Genomic DNA, 24,488 nt, shown 5'->3' with positions numbered 1-24,488 from the left:
TAAGAATAAAGTTTAGATATTAGCAGCCAAGTATTCGGGTACGTCACTCATGAAAAGTTGTACAGTTGGTTGTGGAAAGCACAATATATCAATGCCTGAAGATTGTCCCTCAGGCATTGTGAATTAGGATAAGTCTACACTTTAAATGCTCCAGGCATCAGCCTCTGCAGAGACAGGGAGGAGCGAGTAACTTCTCCAACCAAACCAGCCAATGAAGGGTGCAGAGGACGTAACCAAAAGCAGGGGGCTGGCTTCCCGAAGGAAAAGCATCGGCGAACAAGTGGGTGTGGGTGGGTAGGCAAAGCAGAGCAACCCAGCACCAGCGTTCAGGACCCCCCAACAGCTATGGCAGCGGAGGGCCAGGCGATCAGGTGAGGGCTTTTAACTTCGGCTCCTCTCTGGGACTGGTCCGGAGACCCTTTGGGGAGAGCGCAGCCTGCCTGCCTTTCACTTTCGTTTCTGTTCGCTACGGCCTTGCCTGCTCTGGGGTGAAGCAAGGGCCCTGGAAACGCACTGATCCGAGACAACAGCGACGGGGGGCTTTGGGGCAAGGGACCCAGAGAGCTGGAGCGCCCAGCGGCCCCCCCATGTGACGTTCTCATCATTACCCCTTTGCTCCTCCGATCAAGACACACATCCTCTAGGCTGGGGCCGTAACAACGAGCCAGGCATTCGCTTCCTTCAGGGCTAGCCTAGGGAAGCAGTGGACGCGCACCAGGGTCAATTGCGCACAGAGCAGCCCAAAGTTTTCCCCACGGGGAGCATGTTTCAGCCTCATGTAGCAGGCTTTGGTGTTAGCTTGACTAGGAAGTGGGAGAGGTGAGTGGGCCACAGGGTTTTAGCTACGGAGTGAGTGATCTAGCTGAGTTCCACCCTCCCACCCCCCAGTGATAAATGCACCCAAAAGATATGGGCCAGATCCACTGCTGGTGTAAATCAGTGTAACTCCATTGAAATATGTGACTTACAGCTGCGTTGACCAGACAGCAAGTGTGAAAAATCGGGACGGGGGAGGGGGTAATAGGAGCCTATATAAGCAAAAGACCCCCAAATCGGGACTGTCCCTATAAAATCGGGACATCTGGTCACCCTACTTACAGCAGCAAAGGTTCTGGGATTTTTCTCTTTCCCTCCCATGAGCAAGGACTGCGCTGTGTGTGTGTGTTTGTCCTAGTGTTTTAGCTGGTTGGCTGGGTTAGAGAATTGGGCTGTGAGTTTTCCCCTGAAGTGGCTGAGACTATCTTCTAAGAGTGAGTTCCAGATCTGTGGCCGGTCTCAGAAGAAGCTCTGTCTCTTGCATACTTGAGTTTCACTCTGAAGGCTGACACAGCTCTGTCATTTCAGTGGGATGTAGGGTAAGCCTACACTTTAATGGACTTACACTAGAAGGACATGGAAACCACCCGAGGACAGATGCCTTCCTTGGATAGTCATGTTCTATAGAGGTGACTTCAGTGTGCTTCCCTCTCTTTGTCATCACTTCAGCCTTTCCAGGATTCAGATTCATTCAGCTACTCTTCATCCAGGTGCTGATCTTAACCCTGGGATGGCAAAGAAATAGCCGGTTCTGTGAATAGCTGGTTCTGTGCTATCAGCAGTACTCAATAGATGTAACCACTGAGCTGAGACTTGTTGCTTTTCAAGTGTTGACCATGAAACTATAGAATTACCTTACTTCCATTAACGTATTATTTGGCTCCCAATTTTGCTTATATTAAAGGCAGTTTTTCTTGTGTGTTCAGTTTCTAATATAATAATTTTTAAATGGATCCTTCAAACAGTGAGAAACTTTCTCACTTTGTGGACAAGCATAGTGATTCTATAACACAGAAGTTATTAAGACATGCAAAATGTCAACGTTATTGCACAGACTAATAAGAAACTGATTTGCTACAAATTTCCAGTGCTGATCAATTTTTTCAGACAGATTTTACACCCCCAAAACCAGGTGTCAGCATGGAAATGCAAATGAAGGCTTTTGGTGGAGCATCTTGAGCAGTATGTCTATAATTTGAGGTCATTTGTGATCTTGAAACTATTTCCCAATAAAGAATGGATATTAAGTGGCATCATAACGGAATTGCGTAGGAGTATCCATCAAGCTAAGTGTGTCATATTGTTTTGCAACCTAGGTTCAGTAGTCTGCTAAATAAAATCATATCTTGGCATATGAAATGCACAGCTACATTCGTTCATACCTTCTCAATGATAAAGCATATTCTAGACTGGTACGGCCAGGGTGCTTTAAAGGAGAAAAAATGTCTCTGTCCAAATTAGGCACAGTGGCTGAGATTTACAAAAGTCAATGCATAACTTAGTTACTCAAACCCTGATTTAGCTACCTAAATAAGTGGCATGATTTTCAAAAGTGCTGAGCACAAAGCACATCAACGTTTCCATAAATTCCAAAGAAGCCATAAAATGTCTTTAGAGCAAAAAGATTCTTCTTGTGATCTCTCTACATATGCCCTTCAGCATTGCTCCAGTTCTCTCGTATCTCCATGTGCACTTCCCCATTGCCATCTTTCTACATGTTTATTCCTAAACTCTCAGATGATCTGTTTTCTTTTGCTTTTTTGATCAGAGTTTCCAGCCAGAGTTATGGAGCTGTTGATCAGATGTCTCATGCCTCTGCTGAAGGATATTTCGGTATGAAAACCCCTAGCAATCAATGATTCTCATGACACTGATGTTTGCTTTGCTGGCTGAGTCAGTTCTTGTACGTCAGTCTTTGACAAGGAGCTCAGAATGGACCCAATCTAGGGTTGCCAACTTTCTAATCGTACAAAACTGAACACCCTTGCCCCACCCCTTACCTCGCCCATTCCCCAGAGGCCCCGCCCCTTCCCCAAGGTCCCGTCCCCCACTCACTCCATCCCCTTCCCTCTGTCGCTTGCTCTCTCCCACCCTCAGTCACTTTTACTGGGGTGGGGCAGGGCGTTGGGGTGTGGGAGGGGGTGAGGGCTCTGGCTTCGGTTGTGACTCTGGGGTGGGGCTGTGCAGGAGGGGGCTCTGGGCTGGGGCCGAGGGGTTCGGAGTGTGGGAGGGGGTTCTGAACTGGGGCAAGGGGTTTGGGCGCAGGCGGGGATTCGGGGTGTGGGCTCTGGGAGGGAATTTGGATGTGGGGGGGGCCTCAGGGCTGGGACAGGGAATTGGCATGTAGGGTGTGGGCTCAAGCCAGGTGGCGCTTACCTCAGGCAGCTCCCGGTCGGCGGCACAGCGGGGCTAAAGCAGGCTCTGTACCTGGCTCTGCACAGCTTCCGGAAATGGCCAGCATGTTCTTGCGGCCCCTAAGTACAAGAGTGATCAGGGAAGCTCTGTGCGCTGCCCCCACCCCGAGCGGTGGCTCAGCAGCTCCCATTGGCCGGGAACCACAGCCAATGGGAGCTGCAGGGGCAGCACCCATGGGCGTGGAGCCGCCTGGCTGCCCCTGTGCATAGGAGCAGGGCTGGACATGCCATCTGCTTCTGGGAGCCGTGCAGAGCCAGGTGGGGAGCCTGCCAGCCCTGTAGTGCCGCCAACCGGACTTTTAACAGCCCGGTGAGTGGTGCTGACTGGAGCTGCCAGGGTCCCTTTTCAACCGGGTGTTCCCAATCCTGCACTCCTTACTTGAAGTCAGTGGAAATTTTGACTCCATAGAAGGAGTCATGAAGAGATTAATGCACAAATTGCATTGTCCTCTTAAATGCAAATTTCTTCCCATTTTTGTGGATAAACGCCAACATCTAGTTAGTTAATGGGAAGCAGCATAAAGTCATTTACATTCTTTCCTGCTGACTGAGTTGTGTTTGTGGTTCAGCAATTAAAATGCTTGCAATTAAACAATTGCCAACTGAACCTCTCTGCTGAAATTCAGAATGAGAGAGTGCAAGAGACTTTCATTTCTTCACAAGAGCTCAGTTCTCTGGTCCTAAGGCTCTATTTATTTTCTTTCCCTCATCTTCAGTTCCTGCTTATGGTAGAAAACAAAGATAGGCATGGCTTCCTCTAGAGCAGTGCTTCTCAAGCTATCTGATGTGGGGGACCGGCAATTTTTTTTCCCAATGTGCCAGGGACCAGTGCCATATTATTATCCTATTCGACGCTCTTATGAGGAAACTCACCGCAGACCAGCAGCCGGCGGACTGGCACCGATCCGCGGACCACCACTTTGAGAAGCACTGCTCTAGAGTTCCTCAGTGTCACTCCTGAAACAGTCTTGCTGCTTCTGAGTAACATGAGTCATAGTTTGCTACAGGTGGATTCAAACAGGCTCTGAGTCCTCCTTAAGTGTCAATTTCAGCTCCCGACATTCAGATTGCATCAGCCTGCACTGGTGAGCGTTGATTCAAATCTCTGTCCAAAACTTTACTGAAAGTTTTGGTTGGATTAAAAAGAAAAAGTGCTCAGATAATATTTTCCCCTGAGTTTACTTAATCTCTGTGCTTTCTCATTCTGTCTTAAGCCATAAGCAAAAGTAATGAAATACCACAGGAGAGGCTTTTGTGGTACTTTCATTGCCGTAAGAATCAAACAGAATCACAGATTTTCTTATAAGCTTTTCAGGCCTATTTTGCAGATTCTTATTTTGAAGAGAGTCAAGCAGACATCTTGATTCATAGGTGTTTATCCTGGCCATACCTCAAACCTTATGGAAGTTTACTCATCAGTAGTCTCCATGTGCATGACAGAGGTCACCCATTGCTACCATTTTTATGGCAAAACTTCCTGGCATATCTCAAACACTTATTTGATTAAAGACCAGCAGTCTGATTCTCCTCTCACACCAGTTTTATGCTTGTGTAGCTCTGATGTGACTGGGAGGAGAATTGGGCCCAATAGAAAGCATTCTGTATACCCTAGTTGGTTCATTGCATGTTTGAGTGAGGAGGTTATGACAACTTTCTATTGCTAAACTCTTTATGCCGTAGGTGCCATCGTTCCTGATGACATTACCAGTGGAGAAGAACCGTCTGCTCCCCCTGCTTATCCCATGGACGATGTCTCTGGCTATGAAGGCACAGCTCTGGGTGATGGTGGTTAGTACATAAACCCACAGACTATTCTTTTTCCTGAGACTGTCTATCTCTTTGAAAAGAAGTCAGTGTAGAGAATTTTGTGCCAGCTGATTGACACTGTATTTTCTATGTTCCTGAATGTAATCTTATTATCTGAGGCATTTTCCCAAATGATAGGGTGGGAGAGAGATTCCATTGGGATCAAGCCGCTGCCAAGAGTTGCGAGTTACTCCCACCTGTGCCACAACCCTCTACCCCTGCTGTGCCACACAATTGTCTCTCTATCTCTGCTGAACCATCCAATGAATTTACCCCTGATTTCTCTCTTTTTCTCTAAAAGATCAGTTTTCCTCTGATATTTTGTGTGTGTCCTGTGCTGGTCAGAGGCCATTCATTAGAACAAGACAGAAACTGGTGATTTTGGCCTTATTTCAAAAGCAGACAGGAATTGAAGGACAAGTAGCAAATTAATATGTCTTTCTAAACCTGTAAAATACCAACTTCTGCCTTTTTGTTTCTCGCAGGAGGAAAAGGTTTACCTCCTCCATCAGATCTGGTGACTGATCGTGGAGGTGGGCCCCCTCCAGCCCAAACAGAGTGGAAGTAAGATGTGCTTTCAAATGTAATGATGATGATTAAGCGTTACCTTGCATCCTTTGCAAACTAAGCACAATCAACACCGCTGATGAGAAGGTGGCAGCCAACTGGCACACTGCACACAAGAGAGCAAAGGGAATTTTTTGGCCAATGACATGGGGTCAGACACTGCTCTTATCAATGGTAGTATGGGAGCTTTAGGCCTTCCCCATTTTCAGTTCTCCCAGCCCACATGTAAGTGTCTACCTTACACATCAAGATATGTGTGCACAAAGCCATGATCAGTATTTGCTGCTCAGTAGATAAGCATGCACTTAGCCACGGGTGAGCAAATTCAGGGATTTTACATGCACACATCTGAGGTGCACAATAGGCATACATTTTCACATTCTCAAATACTGTACATGCTGACCTGATGGTTGAAAATCAGGTGCCAGTGTCCATGAAATTCTGACAGGACCTCACTTGTTAATGTTGCATCCTAAACATCTCTCATCCTAAACTGCCTCTCTACTTGGGAGAGATGAAGGCTTGAGTTACCCTGGCTGGGATTTGAATCACTAAGAGAGTTTAGGTTTTTCCAAACCTGTCATCTTATCCAGCATTTTTCTGTCAGTGCAGTGGAGTGCTATGTAAATTAGGGAGAGGCCTTTTATGGGAGAATGTGTGATGCTGTGATGTCTTCTGAAAGGGGTAGGGTGGATGTTCAGTGTACAGCGAAATTGCTCTGAAAATTGAAAGCCAATTTCAAACCGGTCCACGCTTTCTTCTCTCTTTCTGGTAGCATTCCTGCTGTTTCAGAAGATGCAGCCAAAGAAGCTTTTATACAGTACGCAGCCAGTAAGTGCTGCTACAGCTCGGCCCCTGCCAAGGAAATGGTGTTTCGGACTCTGCAGCCATTCAACACCTACAGAGTATGTTCACCTTTTGCAGCCCAACTTACTTGCACAGAAGTCAATGGAGTTTGTCTACTAACTTCAGCGGCAGCTGGGCATTTCACTGGGATCAAACAGCTGCCAAGCTTTGCAAATTACCCTTACCCACACAATAGCCCCCTTACTGAGAAATTCCCATTGGGATGGTGTGGCTACCTTCAGTCTGGAATTATGTTTGCACATTCTAAACATCTGGGGAATCATAAAGGAAAATAATCTTTAGAATGACAGCAAAGAGCTACTTCCACTTTGTAGCTTTTCAATGATTGCTTGGTTTAGAATCTGGAAAATGTAGGTTCATAATTTGATTCCAATTGCTATAGACCTTTTTGCCAGAGTCAAGTCTTTTAAAAATATATATTCCATTTTGATCCCTGATCCAAATAGGGTAAGGACCTGAGTAAAAAGGTCAGCAGTCAGTCTAGATAGGTAGCCACCACTACTAGAACCAATGCAGTTCATAGACTCATAGACTCATAGACTTTAAGGTCAGAAGGGACCATTATGATCATCTGGTCTGACCCCCTGCATGATGCAGGCCGCAAGACCCTTCCCTGGACTCTGCCGTTGAAGTCTCCAATCCTGTGTTTTAGTGACTTCAATCGGCTGTGACCCTCCTGCTAGTGATCCCTGCCCCATGCTGCGGAGGAAGGCGAAAAACCTCCAGAGGCTCAGCCAATCTACCCTGGAGGAAAATTCCTTCCCGACCCCAAATATGGCGATCAGTAAGACCCCGAGCATATAAGTTGCACCATTGGTAGTGAACAGTGGGAGATATCCTGAAAAACTGACAGCATAGACAATGTCAGAGAGAGAAACAACTTTTGGATATAGCCATTGTTAATTAATAGGGCCAATCACTGAATTCCAAACAACAACAAAAAGAGAAGAACAGGAGTACTTGTGGCACCTTAGAGACTAACAAATTTATTAGAGCATAAGCTTTCGTGGACTACAGCCCACTTCTTCGGATGCAGTACTCCTGTTCTTCTCTTTTTGCGGATACAGACTAACACGGCTGTTACTCTGAAACAACAACAAATATTCCATGGCGACTTGTCCTCTAAAAACCCATAGATAGATAGCGTTAGCTTAGGTGAAACTAAAGTGAAGAGCAGAAGTATGTGGGAATAGAAGAGAGGGAGGGCATATGAGGAAAATAGCCAAATGAGAAGGTAAATAAAGAAGAAGCGAATGACTAAAACAAAAAGAAATAGGGAAATTAAATAGAGCAGGTGTAGGTTGGGAACTGCTGGTATAGAGCAAATATGTGGCCTGATCAAAAGACCATTGATAACAATGGAAAGTCTCCTGTTGATTTTGATGGACTTTGGCTCAGGCTCATAATACAGCATTCTATGAAGATATCACCTCACCCTGTCAACAGTGAGATTGGTCATTATTTTGGCTAGTGTGAATTTACTTTCTTACACTCCAGATTGCAGTCCCAATTGGGTTTTTGTATACACTGCATTGAATGCCCAATCACTCCCACTCTGGGGTTGTTATAGGGTTTTGTTTTATGTTAATTAATTAATTTTTTAGTATCGGCTAGAGACCTTCACTGAATCCAGATCATCTGATTGGAAGACAACACCTTACAAGGGTAAGTAGGATTCTGATGTCAAGTAAGAATCTTGTGTGATTGGCCTCTTCTATGATACAGGTCTAACTGTTGTGTTGTGCATTTCTGCCAAAAGCTAATGAAAAATGGCAGAAATGCACTCAGCTGCCGAACTGCAGTAATTAAAAACAAAACAAAACACATGCCCGGATAAAAAGACTATGACAATTCTTAAGCACAATAAGCCAGTTGATTTATGAATATGGTATGTGATTTATGTAGTTTGAAAGTTGAAATAAACTAGATCCTTGAAGGAAACGTTCTAACTCCATAAGAACGTGAACGTTCTGGTGTGTACTGGAGCTTACTGAGGACTTCGTGCCTAATTCATAGTTTTTATGTAAATGGGGGGAACACTCCAATCCATTGTAAGGCAAATGTTATAGAAACTAGGTGACAGCCAACATTTCAGAGTTATTAGGAGTTGGCAAACCAGAAGAGATTTGTGTTCTGGTAGCCTTCAAGCAACATGTCATATAGAGTTGGTTGAAATTTTTCAAAGCAAAAATGTTTGTTGAAAAATGGCCTTTTTTTTAAATTTCCCCCCCCTCCCCCAAAATCTTAAATAAAATTTCTGGTTTATTCATTTAACTGGGAATGAATCATTTTCAGTTTTCATTTTTTCCCCAGTTTTCATTTTTCCCTTTTCCTCCTCTTTTTGACAGGCGAAAGAAAAAAAGAAAGGAATGGAGGGGGAAAAAAAGAAAGGGGAAAAATAGGTGTGAGGGCTGATGGAGAAAAAAAATGGCCGGGGAAGGGGGAGCAAAGACTTAAGCCCTGAAAATTCTTGATTTTATGAAAAATTTCAAACGAACAATAATCATTCCTTTTTGCAACTTGCAAAATGGGTGACTGAAAATTTCAAGATATTTTGCAACCTTTTTTTGACTGACTCTAGTAATCATGGAGGGATTTTGTTTTGCAGGTTTGTCAAACTGGTGTGGAGTGATACTATTCCTCCTGAGGGAAGCAGAGCAAAAAAGGGATTTTACTTGACTGTCTCTTAGCTTAGGGATTTCTTTTTCTTTTTCATAACCACTGCCCATTCCATTCATTGGGGACATGAAGCCAAGATTTATTGAACACAATTGCTTTGTAACTAATAAGTTCCTGATCCTGCAAATGCTTAGGCATTTGCTTAACTTTGCTAACCTTGATTTCAAATGGGACTACTCATAGTAGTAAAGATAAGCATGCAGAAAAGTGTTTTCAGGATTAGAGCTCACAAGAAGTGTTTTTCACTAAATTTGGGAAACAACGATTTTTGTAATCTTAATTTCTCAGAGGAAATTTGACTATGCTGAATTAACACCATTTTGGTTGAATATTTTAGCTGGATTTGTTTGTGTTTGCAAAATACTTTATAACATTTTCCTTTTTGGAAAGAAATTATGGTTGGTAAACAATGGAACTCTTTGACATAAAAGTGGTATTTATTTTAGTTAATCACGTTAACTGGGATCAACATAACAGTTACAGGTGTGGCATGATTTAATTGCAGGTGTCAGGAAATACCTGGTGTTTGTACTCAATACAGTTTTGTCTCTGCTTCAGGTGAATTTGTTGACTCTTTTTTGCTTGGGCCAGCTCCTTTGCCATGGACTATACAAGTGGAAGTCCCTACCATCTTCACAGACCACATAACCAGAGTCAAAGTGCCTCACACGTCTTCATTAAAGGTATTATAATCATAGAATCATAGAATTGTAGGACTGGAAGGGACCTCGATAGGTCATCTAGTCCAGTCCCCTGCACTCAAGGCAGGATTAAGTATTATCAGACCATCCCTAGCAGGTGTTTGTCTAACCTGCTCTTAAAAATCTCCAATGATGGAGATTCCACATCCTCCCTAGGCAATTTATTCCAGTGCTTAACTAATAATAGATCACCTCATCCTGCGCTTTGGTGAGTTTACATGTAGATAAATACATATATTTAAAAATGAACGAGTCCGTGTAACAGGGTGCTCCACTCACTTTTAGGATGGCGCCTTCTCCTGGTCACTCTGGGAATAGCTCGCGAAGCCCACGCTCCTTCCTGCAGTTGCATGCCATCCTCTGCCTCCCTCTCTGGGTCTGTGGCCCTTCTCTTGCTCCACGAGCTGCTGCTGCCTCTTCATGACTTGGCCCTTTGGCCAGGTCACAAAATGGTTTCCCTTCCACAGTTGGAAAATCTTTCCTTGCCAGCAGTCCTAGGCAGTCTTCCTGTTCACTGCCTTGTAGTGCCACTCCCTCAGTGGCTGGCAGGGGAACCCGGGCCCACCCTCTACTCCGGGTTTTACTTCAGGGATCCTCTATCCAGCAGTCAAGTTTTGTTCCGTCTTAGACCTTACTGCCTTTCCCTGAGCCCGGTCCTACCTTCCTGTCTTCTCCGATCACTGGTTTGCCAGCCCAAACACACCTCCCTTCTCCTGGGGAGTGACTGCAGACTTTCCCATCAGCCCTTTTCTGCTGCCAATTTCCTGCCTTTATAGCCCCAACCCAGCTTGTTCCTCCCCAACTGTATTCCTTCACTCAGTCCAGGAATTCCTTAGCCACCTGATTCTCTCAGCCATGGCCTGTTGGGTTAATTAGCCCCCTTTTTAGTCTTCATTAACCCTTTCAGGGCAAGTGTGGGGTGAACACCCCATTGCAGACCGGTATTTTTCTATGGCAGGGGTCGGCAATCTTTGGCACGCGGCTCGCCAGGGTAAGCACCCTGGTGGGCCGGGCCGGTTTGTTTACCTGCCGCATCTGCAGGTTCGGCCGATCGTGGCTCCCACTGGCCATGGTTTGCCATCCCAGGTCAATCGGGGCTGCGGGAAGCTGCGGGCCGAGGGATGTGCTGGCTGCTGCTTCTCGCCGACCCCATTGGCCTGGAGCGGCGAACCACAGGCAGTGGGAGCCGCGATCAGCCGAACCTGCAGACGCGGCAGGTAAACAAACTGGCCCGGCCCACCAGGGTGCTTACCCAGGCAAGCCACGTGCCAAAGGTTGCTGACCCCTGTTCCATGGCATCTTCAGTCACATTCTGCCATTGTTTCTATCGATAGAAATGCACCACAGAAACAAGCAGCTAGCCAAGAGATATTTTCTGATCTTTGGATGAGAGGTTAGGGGAAAGTCCTCTCAGCTCATGGCTGCTGATTTTACAGGTGGACGTTAAATTGTCGATATTCTCACAAGGAAACGGTGGGATTTACAAAAGCACTGTGTTGGCCTAGCTGTATTCTCACTGAAGCCAATGGGGTTTTTAACAGAGCCGTTCAATGGGAGCAGAGTGAGGCCGGTGCTAAGTGATTTGGAAAACGCCATCCTCCAAGAGAGAGACGTGAAAGCAGCTATCCCAAGCTATGTGCTGTTGCTCAACAAAATGGGTTCTAGGCTCTGATCCTGCAACCCTTATTCACGTGATTAATCCCCACTTACCCAGTGACGTCAATGGGAATACTAGCATGGGTAAGAATTACTCACATGAGTAAAGCTTAGTAAGAGTTGCAAGATCAAGCTTCTATCACCCAAGGAGGAGTGACAGCTGTTTCTGAGTGCACAGCCATTGGGCCAGCAGTTAGCCCCATTTAGGGGACTATGCGTGTGACAGGAGAGCTGCTCTATAAAACCAGGGTCTGCTTTATTAGCAAGAGGCACTTTAAACTGTTAGGCAATACTCTGAATGTTGAAACAATGAATATTTCCCCCCCAGCTTTAAATAGCTGTGGGCCAAATCCTGAGGGGTGCTGCTATCCTGTCTCCACCGATGTTAATGCTCCTTGCAGACATAGAGCCCCACTCGGGATTTGGCCCTGTAGTGGGAAACATATGGACACTTATTCATGTTTTATGATGGAGGTCATTTTTGTGATTTGATACGGGGCCATTTGTATTTTAATGACACTGGCTGTTGGTGGGTATCTATCTTCAGCAGCTACAACAGCAAAACAAAGTGAGTTAATATGCATTTTGTCTTCCTAATGAGCTGGTGTAAAATTTGAACGGTGCTCACAAAGTGCTGTATGCTCGCTAAAGCTGCAGTGTGCTAGGTGCTGAGATTCAGTTTGCAAAACTTTCTACTCTGAGCCCACATTTAAATACTATCTAGAAAGACAGACCTTATCTGCAGAGACATGGAGCATCCGCTCTTTCTGTTGACTCTGATTTGAATAGAAGATTAGACCTAATATGTTTCATTTCCCCCTGCAATCTACACACATATGAACTTGGGTCCCATTCGTGCACCACTCAAGTCAGTGGGAGTATTTTGCCATTGACTTTGGTGGTGCAAGAGCAAACTTATAATGCGGTGGTACTCAAACTTTTCACCGTGTGCCCTTCCTAACCCCTGCTGTGTCCCCACCCCCAAGCCACGGTTGGGAGCAGGGTCGGGAGCGTGGCCACAGTTGGGGCCGGGGCTGATGCTGTGGCCAGAGTTGTGGCTGGGCCAAAAGCCAGGAGACAAGGCTGGGGCCAGGGCCAGCTCCAGGGTTTTGGCCGCCCCAAGCAGCCAAAACAAAACAAAACAAAACAAAAAAGCCGCGATCGCGATCTGCAGCACAATTCGGCAGAAGGTCCTTCACTCCCAGGCGGAGTAAGGGACCGTCCGCCGAATTGCCGCCGAATACCTGGATCTGCCGCCCCTCTCCGGAGCGGTCGCCCCAAGCACCTGCTTGAGAAGCTGGTGCCTGGAGCCGGCCCTGGCTGGGACTGCAGCTGAGGGATGGGAACCAGGGGCTGAGACCGGGAGCTCCAGATCATTTATGAATACGTTGAGTAGGACTGGTCCCAATACAGACCCCTGGGGGACACCACTATTTACCCCTCTCTCCCTTCTGAAACATGACCATTTATTCCAACCCTTTGTTTCCTATCTTTTAACCAGTTACCAATCCATGAGAGGACCTTCCCTCTCATCCCATGACTGTTTACTTTGCTTAAGAGCCTTTGGTGAGGGACCTTGTCAAAGTCTTTATGAAAATCCAAATACACTATATCCACTGGATCCCCCTTGTCCACATGCCTGTTGACCCACTCAAAGAATTCTAGTAGATTGGTGAGGCATGATTTCCTTTTACAAAAACCATGTTGACTCTTCCCCAACAAATTATATTAATCTATGTATCTGACAATTTTGTTCTTTACTATAGTTTCAACCAGTTTCGCTAGTACTGAATTCAGGCTTATTGGCCTGTAAGTACCTGGGTCACCTCTGGAGCCTTTTTTAATAATTGGCGTCACATTAGCTATCCTTCAGGGAGGGATAGCTCAGTGGTTTGAGCATTGGCCGGCTAAATCCATGGTTATGAGTTCAATTCTTGAAGGGGCCACTTAGGGATCTGGGGCAAAATCAGTACTTGGTCCTGCTAGTAAAGTCTGGGGACTGGACTCAATGACCCTTCAGGATCCCTTTCAGTTCTATGAGGTAGGTATATCTCCATATATTATTTGGTTCAGAAGCTGATTTAAATGATAGGTTACAGACTACAGCTAGTAGTCCTGAAATTTCACATTTGAGTTCCTTCAGAATTCTTGGGTGAATACCATCTGGTCATGATGACTTATTACTGTTTAGTTTATCAATTTGTTCCAAAACCTCCTCTAATGACACCTCTGTCTGGGACAGTTCCTCAGATTTGTCACCTAAAAAGTTCCTAAAAATTTGTCACCTCAACCATGAAGACCGATGCAAAGAATTCATTTAGTTTCTCTGCAACTGCCTTATCATCCCTGAGTGCTCCTTTAGCATCTCGATTGTCTAGTGGCCCCACTGGTTGTTTAGCAGGCTTCCTGCTTCTGATGTATTTAAATTTTTTTTTGCTAATACTTTTTGAGTATCTGTCTAGCTGTTCTTCAGGTTCTTTTTTGGCCTTCCGAATTATATTTTTATACTTCTTTTGCCGGAGTTTTTGCTCCTCTGTCTTTGACCAGCTGGGGACATCCTCAGCCTCAGGGCGGCCCTAATTTGAACTGAGCTGTGTAAACCTGCTTCCCTAATGGGCTATTATGATAGCTGGGGCAGGGGAACACTGTAGCCACTTTCACTTCTCAAAGAATCCCCCTGATGCGCACTCTGCAGTGAGGGCTTCAGTGCGGAGTGGAGGGGAAGACACATAGAGCCAGTTATGTGAGTATTCCACCATCTGCAGGTTACTCCTACACCAGGAGATACCCCATGGCCCATTTAGGGTTCTTAGGACAATCATGAATCAAGCCCAATGTGAGTATATATGGAGTGTAAAAGCTAATATAACCATAGCTGATACTTACCACCTTTGTAAAGTGTTCTTAGATCTATGAGGGGAAAGTGCTATATAAGAGTGAGGTATTATTTCAGAGAGAGACAGATTGAACCTACAGGACTGTATACATTTGTTAAAGGTATGTGGCAGGTTTAAGAGCTTTTTTATATCAAGATGAATTAGTTCTATCAAAATCCCAAATTATTTAATTAGAAGCAAGAGCGTTATTTGTTTTTTAACGTTTTTATTTCTATTTAAAATTGTTATCCAAATATGGAAGCATCACTTTCTGCTTCCCTTGAGCCGTTTTTTGTGTTTTGTAAAATCACTGGTATTTTGTGAGAAAAAGCCCTGTCTTTTGGGAAAGCAGTGCTACAGTCCAGGAAAAGAGATACTTTGGGACATTTTAATAGGGTGTGATTTAATAGATGTTTTTCTTTTCCTTCTGTAATAAGAAAGGAATTTTGAGAGAGTTATCTCACTTTAAATATCTGACCTCTTCCATCATTAAACCTTACTTCTTAAAGGTGGGGAGGAGTGAGAGGGGGGAAAATGGGCAATACACAGCCATGAAGAAAGACCAAGAGCAAACTGAATAGGAGTCTAATATATGCTGTGATATGGTGCTAGTCCCAGCTCTGACACAGTCTCACTTTGGGCAAGTTCCGCTCTGTGCCTCAGTTTACCTATCTGTTACAATAATCAATAAGTGCTTCATTGTAGTCAGGAATGTTTGAATTCCAGTTATCTCCTTATAGGGAAAGAAATGAACTGAGAGAGTCACAGGACATGGTATCCTAGTTTAATTTATTTGTGTGGGTATTTTCTTTGGAAGGGAAATTAGAATTTGTAAGCGAAGAACAGCTTGTAACTCACAGATGTAGCCCTGCCCGAAGAGACCTCCAGCATACAGACTGAGCATTCATGCTCTCACATAGACTGTTCCCTTCTTGCTTTTCTACCACCTGTGCTAATACTGGTTTAGCATGAATTTTTGTCTACATTAAGGCTCTCACTAGTGCTACCACAGGGTGTAGTTGAACCAGTGTTATCACTGGTGACAGTTTCCCCTCCTAAAATTCAACATGGGCTGAGTGTTTTAGCCTTACTTCAAACAAATTATAGAAGCGCATACATGGGCTGTCATTCAAAATCACTCTCTCACGTGATTGGATGGACTTTGGGGACAGCTACTTTGCAAAACAAAAGACACACTGTTACTTAATGACTTCTCTCCCAATTCCACCTGTAGAAGGATGGTTGTAATTTGGCTGTAGGTAGCTGTAGAACTCTTTAAGAACTTTGAATGAAAGGCCTTATAAAAGTGCAAAGAATGAGGTTTCTCTAGAATGTTTCCACAAAAGAAGAAAAAAAAATTCCCATTGTCTTTTTTTTTTGGTGGGGGGGGAGGTACCAAGAGGCATTCAGATAGTAACATAAAGCGCTAAATTAAAGAAATGTCAAACCACTGGCTTCTTTTAAAATTTCTCTTTTGATTTAAGGGCTGCCACAATTGTCGATGTTCAGGTACAATTCGCTGCACAAAGTGTCATGGAAGAGGAAAGGTGAGTAGCCATGTCTAAGGGGATTCTTTGCTTAGGACTGAATTCGTTCTGGGGAAAGGTGTTGAAATAAGAACCAGGCAAAGATGCTGAAATCAAATAGCTTTGGGCAGTTAGAAGGGGAGTGAGGTTGGCTGTGAAGAGTTCACAATTGTATTGTGCTCTGTTTTACAGCATTTATTGTTATTTATTATTTGTATTATCGTAGTGCCTAGGAGTCTCTGTCGTGGACCAGGACCCTATGGTGCTAGGCACTGTACAAACACAGAACAAAAGGACAGTTTCTGTCACAAAGAGCTCACAGATCTAAGCATCTCTCAAGCAGTTCATGGGACTAACTTGTGTAGTAAAGTGCTGAGTGCAATGGAGGTTTGTGGAGTAGGGCCCTTAAAGATTAATTTATGTTTATTAGGAGTGCTTTGGTCAAACACATTACAGGACTCAATACAGGGGTAACAGTGAAATTCTATGGCCTGTGTTATACAGATTAGAATAGGAGTTGGCAACCTTTCAGAAGTGGTGTGCCGAGTCTTCATTTATTCACTCTAATTTAAGGTTTTGCGTGCCAGTAATACATGTTAACGTTTTTAGAAGGTCTCATTCTATAAGTCTCTCTATATAACTAAACTATTGTTGTATGTAAAGTAAATAAGGTTTTTAAAATGTTTAAGAAGCTTCATTTAAAATTAAATTAAAATGAAGAGCCCCCCGGACCGGTGGCCAGGACCCGGGCAGTGTGAGTGCCACTGAAAATCAGCTCGCGTGCCACCTTCGGCACGCGTGCCATAGGTTTCCTACCCCTGGCTTAGAAGATCTAATGACCCCTTCTGGACTTAAAGATCTATGAGTCTATTAAACTTGTAATCTGTTTTCCATGTGAGGAAATGAAGGTTGCAACACCAGCAAAGTGCTCTGGCAAAGTATATATACCTCTGAGTTTTCCATCTAATTAATGCAGGTACAGTGCTGGATTTGTCATGGGTCTGGGAATCAACTGAGTAAGGACAGGTGCACACACTGCAGAGGTTCTGGACGGAGCAGGTGAGTCAACACTCAAGGAGAAGCCAACCTGACAAGTCCATATTTTAATTAGCATCAGCCTCAAAACTGTGGCTCGTTGGCAGCAAGGGTGGAATAATGCTACATTCAGGGACAGTTCAAGGTCAGATTCTTAGGTGGGCTCAGCTAGCCAACGTAGCTGTACAAGTATTAATTGGTTTGTGAAAATGCCCTCAGTGCTGGGTTGTGACTGCCCAGGATAATCAATGAAGTCCAGCTGTTGCTGTTGAAACTCCTGCTGGAATGAGCAAAATGTATTATTCAATCTGGGGCCGGGGCTGGCCCGGAGTTTTTTAGTGCACTCTTCAAAACTAGACCTGTAGAGTTCCATCCAGCTTCCTTTCCACCTATGAGTAAGCTCCTCTCCATTTCTTTGCATAGCACGGAGTTTCCCTCCACTGGTTACTTCCTGCCTGCAAGTCTCGTGTTGACACCCCTTGTCTGTTTGTGAAGATTTACTGCCTTCGATGGCTTCCCTAGGAAGCCATGAGTTACTGGGCAAGCAATTCTTTCCAAGGCAGGAGGGTAGTTGGAGAGTTCAACCCAACTGCAGCCTAGCTCTGGAAGAGCTCTTCTTCAAAATTCACAGCTGCGAATAGTGTCAGTCTGTTTTACTGAGATTATACCATCTCATTTTTCTGTGCGGGTGGCAGGGCCTCAATGGCAGAACCACTGTGTACTTGAAACTGAACCTTGTGCTTGGAGAACAATGTTTCCCCAGTGCTTTGGTGGCATCAGCTACCTAAGACATTGCAGTGAAGCTGTCTAGTTGCTGCTGGAAACACTCATAGAATCATGCTAAGTGTGAATAAACTTGTGACTGGAAACAGAGAGTAGACTCCATGGCTTACCCATACATATAAAATACCGGATTAGGACTCAATACTATAAATACTTACTAACAGGTAAAGTATTTACTACCAGGAGTCAATGGGTCAGTGAATTTATTGAAGTCATGTTCTTCAGTGAGACAACTCCTGGTAGTAGACATGATGGCAAATAGTAAGCATCAGCTGGACTGGATCTCCAATGTGATGCCAAATGAAGTGATGTGCGTGCACACACACAGTGTATGTATCCGAAATCACTGTGGTAATAGTTTCTCACCATCCATTGTAATTATCATTTTTTGTCTACAGATGCAACAGTTGTTCTGGTTCAGGCCACAAAACCTGCATAACGTGTGCAGGAAAAGGACAGTTGCTGTACTACATTGAGCTTCAAGTCAAATGGCAAGTCTAAAAAACTTTAAATAATTATAGAGAAGCGCCTTCATCCTCACCGTGGTACATACAGGGTTAAATTGGCAATGTTCTGACAGGCTGGATTGTGAAGTGCTGCTTTCCCCCAGGAAGGGGGCAGTTAGGATTTCAAGAACATTACCAGCTTCACAAAGTTGGGCTGTACACAAATCCATACCAGCTAATTATCATTTCAAAAAGTCTGTTGAAATTTACCAGAAAGCTCCAAAAGAGAGCAGCATCTTAAGAAGGATGTTGGAGGAGACAAGCTTCATGAAAATTTACAATAAACAGTGAAGTTGAAAGCTTAGTTGTGGCCCTTTACTAAGATAGGATCAAAGCTATGGGCTATGTCAGGAGCTCATCTCTCTGATGTTGTGCCAGCAACAAAGAAACATAGATTAGGACTGGACTCAGTATCACATCACTGGCTGTTTAATCATTGATGACTATTTAGGGAGGAGCCACAGTAGAGAATAGGAGAGTTATTCCCTGCTTATTTAATTAATGAGATCCTTGTTGTTCTACACTGCGTTTCATATGAAGGAGAAAAAATGTCCTTCCCTGATTCAATGACCAGGGTAGTACATGGAGTACCAGAAGGGGTGGTCTAACATGTGCCTTGCAGAACAGCAGTTTTACCTCTTGCTTTGTATCCTGTCCCCTTGCTAATCTACTGTAGTGCAGTATCTTCTTTGACTTTTCAGGCTCCAGATTGGGTTAGAATTCCCAGATTGTTTTACATTGGTCTGAATAAAACCCCTGTTGTCCTCTGTTGGCCCAGTCACTGACTTAAAAATGTTCAGCCATTGTTATTTTAATATTTGTAATTTTTAAAGGCATTTTATTTTAATATCACTTGATGGGCTTTGTAAGAGGATTGTTCCAAAAGAACAAATATAAATAAACCATCTCAGCATTTCAGTTGGATCCATTACAACTGGAATTTGAATGCCAAAGTCTCAAAGTTTGCATTTTAGCATAGCATGCCTCCATATTATCATTAGAAAAGTACAAAGAATACCATGTGTTATGTTTAAAGCTCTACCACCAGGAACCTCAGTACAGATTGGAGAACTTATTTAACAACTCTGCCTTGTGGAGTTTTATGTTTTTGTAGCACAAGAAACACATAAAGAAGGGGCCCTCTAAAATCCATTTGAGTAAGGGGAGATACAATAGGTGGCAATATTTGTGTTCCTGTTCTTGTAGGAAGAACAACATTTTTGAATACGTGGCGGACCAGAGATCTGGGTTTCCTGCTGATCTCTTCAAGGAGGTCACTGGGCAGAAGATGTTTGTTGATGAACAGTCCATGGTAATGAAACTCTAGACTCTATCACCTCTTGAAATAGCAAAATGACAGGTCTGGAAACAGAACAACTCATGTAGCCTGAGGTTGAGTTTACTAAGAATTTAAAGTATCAAAAGAAGAAAAAGACGTTTGAGAACACAGCGCTCTGTTTTTCTGGTTACTAATATAACTAAATTAGTTAATTCTCAAATGTCATCTACAGTAGGATTTTCCTTTTTTAGTAAAAAAGTTATTGAAAAGACTCAGGGCCAATTGCTGGTTTGGGATATTTTGTGTGTGTATCAATTCACCTCTTTGGCTTGATGACCAGAGGTGCTGCTCACCGTAAATCCCAAATGAAGTCAGTGGGAGTGAGAGATGTTCAACGTCTTTTACTATTCAGACCAGGGCAAAGTCCTGTAAATCCCTGCAACATGGATCTCATTATATTTCCCACAAAAATGGGCCAAATCTTCTGTTGGCATAAACTGGTGCAGTTCCATTTAAGCTGTGCTAATTAACACTAGCAGATAATGTCGTCCCATGTCTACATCTGTGGATTGAAAGCTGCACTTTCCCTGCATTTGGCCTGTCGGTCATATATCTGTTGGGCTAGCAGTGTATGGGTTTATGGTCACTGGGCTCACATAAATTCCCAGTGCTCACACGCAAAAAAATAAATTTAAAATATATTTAGTTACATGCAGTTTACATTAGAGATGGTCCCAAAGAAAAAACCCAGACCTAAACAGCATCCGGCTTTGTGATGTTGGAAATCCAGATCTAAATTTTGTAGCTTTGTTCCTCTCATGGTTACATATTTGCAGGAGCTTTTAAATAGCAAATATAAATGCAATGTCTTCTGATTTTCCTGGTGGCTAATCCTCTAGAGGTTCTCCAGGGACCAGGCATCCCTGCATAGTACCTATCATAGTTTGTTAATCTCAGACTGGTTCTGTGTTTGAACCCATGTCTGGGGCTTCTAGGTGCTGCCATAATACAAATAATAATAATAGCAGCACTCGTGTTTGGGGTGGCTTGGTATTTCATAACACACTCCAAGTCCTTCTTAACCACTCACTTTTGGAGGAGCTACAAAATGGATGATACATATTGATTTCCTGCAGGGTATATTTGGAGTTGATTGCACTGATTCTTGTAGATCCTGCCAAGGAATCCACAATCAAGTGCAATTAGGTGACTACCCTGGAAATCCAGAGCATATTGCTTTTCAAGATTTAGCCCATAGGGTTTGTGTATAGTTTTTGTCCCAGTGTAGATGGTGTAAGACATGGCTTGCACTAGTGTGACTAACCCCCTTTTGAAGCCTAGCTCGGACAGGCCCTTAGTTTTTAGCAAGTGCAACACAATTAGCTGATACCTAGTAGCAGTGAAGACTGCTGAAAAAGATACTAGGGAAAAATGCTTTTGTTTTCTTTACAACTGGCACAAAATGTCCTACAAAACTGTAGGGGTGCCTACAAAACCGTACTCATGTGAGTTGCTTTTCTTTATGCAAGCAATTCCATTGACCTCACTGGCCAGATCCTCGTTGATGTAAACTGGCATAGCTCCATTGATCTGATCCACTGCTGTGAATAAAGATTACTCATGTGAGTGAGGGTTTGTCTCCACTGCGACACTCAGGAAAATTAATCTGAATTGACTATTGGTGTGAATTTTAAATGGATTAGTTAAACTGCATTAAAGCCCTGTCTGAATGCATCGTAATTCAGAATTGAAGTGGCCTTAATTCACTCTGGAAGTGAATTAAACTAAACCGAATTACAGCCACTTTAATTCTGAATTATGGTGTCCACTCAGAGGTTTAATAAAGTTTAACATTATCCACTTAAAATTCCCACCTTTAGTTAATTTAGATTAATTTGTCCCTGTGGAGACAAGTCCCAAGAGACCTCAGGACTGAGATGGGCCTGATATTTGGAAATAATTGTGATCTCCTTCCTATTTGTGTGTCTTAAATGTTTTCCATTTCTCCAGGTTTATCCTGTTGTGAATTTTCCTGATCCTTCCATAAGTCAGGCTTCCCAAAATGCTCTTGTGCAACATCACACTCAGTTTGCATCCACATCTCGTGTACTGAGACAGGTGAGTGCACTGCAGCCCACATCTAATAAGAGGAGGCAAAGCAACTAGTTTGTGGACGTCAGACTGTAGCAGCTTAGCATTTGTACAAGTCTCACTGTGCCCTTTTTTATTGGACCATTTGAAACAATTCTTCAAGCACCAGAGCAAAAGACTTTCCATTAGGTGGATAATGACTATTAACATTAAAGGGATTGGATTTTCTTAAGTGCCTGCATACCAAGACCTTTAAACATCTTTAAATTGATTTAGAATGGGGAGGGGGCAGGGGCGAGTGTAATAATAAAGAAAAATGCAATATTATTAGAAGTGAGCATAAGAGAACTGCCAGCGAGATAGAACATAGTACTGGGAGACAGGAACTCCTTGGGTTAGAATCTCAACTCTGCCATTGATTGCCTGTGGGTAGGTATGCTCACGTCTCCTCTTTGTGCCTCAGTTTCCACACCTGTAAAATGGGACTTATCATGCTTTCTTACCCAGGGGTGTGGTGTGGATTAATTATTTAATGTTTACACTGGTCTTCAAACATGCAAAGTGCTACATAAAGTGCTTTTGAAAATGCCACCAAGAGAGCTTACAAATCCTTCTGTATTGTATAGATTTAGCTTCATTATCCTTGTATTTTCTGTCTCTCTCTTTCTTCCAGAGGCAAACTATTGAGCTGATTCCTCTGACTAAAGTGGAATACGAATGGCAAGGGAAACGGCATTCCTATTATGTGTATGGAGATGAAAATAGGGTGTATGCAGAGAACTACCCCAAAAAGTGCTGCTGCTCCATTATGTGACTGACTGATCACTTCTCAGAATGCCAAAGACAATGGCTGTTGTCCAGAACCATATAAGGAAAGGATTCATCTAGTACTATTTTTGTTTTGTTTTGGTCAATAGAAGTTCATTGATTTGCATGTATGGGGCAGGCTGCCGCAGGAAGAAAATGGGGGAGCAAAAGGTTTGTCAAGTTGATTATTCAGTTCCAGGACTGGATCCTGTATATATGTCACAATCCCTGTGGGCCACTGGGGGTTTGCTGTGGCTCTCCCTGTCCCGCCCTTGCCACTAGTAGAATGCAAACTCAACTTTGGATTACAGTACCATTTAGTTTCTGCACTATGTGTGGGCCTGGCCTAATCTACTTTTCCTCAGACTTCACTGGGTCTCCCGGCGTTAATAAGGTCTACATTTTTATTAGTAAGGAAATACAAGGAAAACAGGTCCTAGATCTGTCTTCCATTATCAGTAGTAGTAAAAATGATGTGACCCAACAGTCTGCTCTGTGTTACACTAGGGAAACCCACTGACTTCAGTGAAGTTGTATCAGTGTAAATCAAACCACATTTTGGACTGAAGATATTAACGGTGGTGTGGATCAAGGAGTGGTGGTTAGTACGTGGCTGCACTCCAGTAATGCTGACTACAAATTTCCCTTTGTTGTTTGTGGATTCTTTTATTTTTATCACAACTGAGAGTTCAGTGATAATATGGTACCAGGCACAAGTTGAAAACGTTTTGCTGTGAACCTTCAGAGTTTGTGACAAACAGCAGATGGATGGTAGTGATGCATCTGACATTTTTAGAATGTCTGTCTCCACTGCAGTGCTTGGCTTGCTGGTTCAGCCATCAATAATCTTGTCTGTGCCAAACATAGAGGCAGCATTTTAACTCTTCTAATAGAATCTCCAACTGAAGATAAACAGAGAAGGAAATAGGACAAATTGTGGATATTTTTTAATTAAGCGTATAGGGCCTGACCAAAAGCCTCTTGAAGTCAATGTGAATCTTTCCATGACTTCAGTGGATCAGGTCTATAATGCATATTGTTAATCACCCACTATCAAATTCTAATCTTTCTTGCTGCTGAGTTTTCAGCATGTTTGGATCGTACCTCATTTGCCATGTGACTGTGAGACACACACACACACACATCTATAGTTTCTCTTTCTGTACAAATGTCATAGTAATACAAGATGACTAGGTAGTATTCCTGTTAAGAATAAATTTATCTGGGCATTTGTGCCAACAACACTATAGTAGTAATGCCGAAGTGTTTACTTGCACGTGCTTGTCAAATCCAGTTTTTGTAGGTGAGATATAACCAGGGTGGACTGCATTGTTCTTTTAAATAGTTAAGTGGGATTTAGTGGTAGTGATAAGAGAAGCTATTTGTTCACATATCCACTGTAAGCAATGGAAGTTTAAGCATCCTCCTATTCTGCTAACACATTGTCAGTGTGCCCTAACCTTGACCTGGAGGGATCAACTCTGGGGCTAAGATGGTACCCAGCTGCCATACCACTCAGCCTTTGTCCTCTGCTAAGACTGTCAATAGTTCTAACTGGTGTCAGTTTATTGTTATTACTATTAGTTGTGTTGCATGGGAGCCCCACTCATGAACCAGGACCCCACTGTGTTAGGCACCATACAAACCTGGAACAAAAAGTGAGCCCCTGCCCCAAAGAACTTACAATTTAAGTAAGAGTTTACAATCCAATTTTGCTGGTTTTGTCCACTAGGAAATGGACTGAAATCACTAACCAATTTTGCATAAGACAGGGAAAGGCCATCAGCTTTGGTGACTCACTTGGAAATGACCTAGACCAGAGGTGGGCAAACTATGGCCCGCGAGCCACATCCGCTCGCAGGACCTTCCTGCCCGGCCTCTGAGCTCCAGGCCCGGGCGGTTAGCCCTAGCCTCTCCCCCGCTGCCTCAGCTCGCTGCGCCACCGGTTCAATGCTCTGGGCGGCGGGGATCCTCCAGAGCTGCGGCCTGTCCTGGCACTCTGGGCAGCGCGGCTGTAGTGCCACCAGCCACCGGTGCTCCAGGCAGCGCGGTAAGGGGGCAGGGAGCAGGGGAGGGTTG

At 43.8% G+C, this 24,488-nt stretch overlaps 1 protein-coding gene across 1 annotated transcript; it reads left to right on the top strand.

The window, feature by feature from the left end:
• Positions 1-269: 269 nt before the first annotated feature.
• On the top strand, positions 270-24,488 carry LOC128839964 (protein SSUH2 homolog). Its single transcript, XM_054033331.1, has 13 exons — positions 270-371; positions 2,585-2,649; positions 4,911-5,018; positions 5,522-5,600; positions 6,379-6,508; positions 8,075-8,135; positions 9,708-9,832; positions 15,867-15,929; positions 16,885-16,967; positions 18,125-18,217; positions 19,439-19,544; positions 21,522-21,629; positions 22,276-24,488. Exons 1-13 carry the CDS (start codon positions 346-348, stop codon positions 22,414-22,416), a joined length of 1,188 nt encoding a protein of 395 aa, XP_053889306.1. The 5' UTR covers positions 270-345; the 3' UTR covers positions 22,417-24,488.

Source organism: Malaclemys terrapin, chromosome 7, assembly GCF_027887155.1.
Source record: "Malaclemys terrapin pileata isolate rMalTer1 chromosome 7, rMalTer1.hap1, whole genome shotgun sequence".
NCBI classification, from domain to species: domain Eukaryota; kingdom Metazoa; phylum Chordata; order Testudines; family Emydidae; genus Malaclemys; species Malaclemys terrapin.
This window is presented reverse-complemented; position numbering and strand designations above follow the sequence as displayed.

Bases quoted from the DNA above. Each gene is read 5' to 3' on its own strand.
- LOC128839964 (XM_054033331.1), top strand. From the start codon at position 346: ATGGCAGCGGAGGGCCAGGCGATCAG. The intron at 5,601-6,378 runs GTAAGATGTGCT...TCTTTCTGGTAG, and splicing joins CCAGCCCAAACAGAGTGGAA to CATTCCTGCTGTTTCAGAAG. The intron at 8,136-9,707 runs GTAAGTAGGATT...TCTCTGCTTCAG, and splicing joins GAAGACAACACCTTACAAGG to GTGAATTTGTTGACTCTTTT.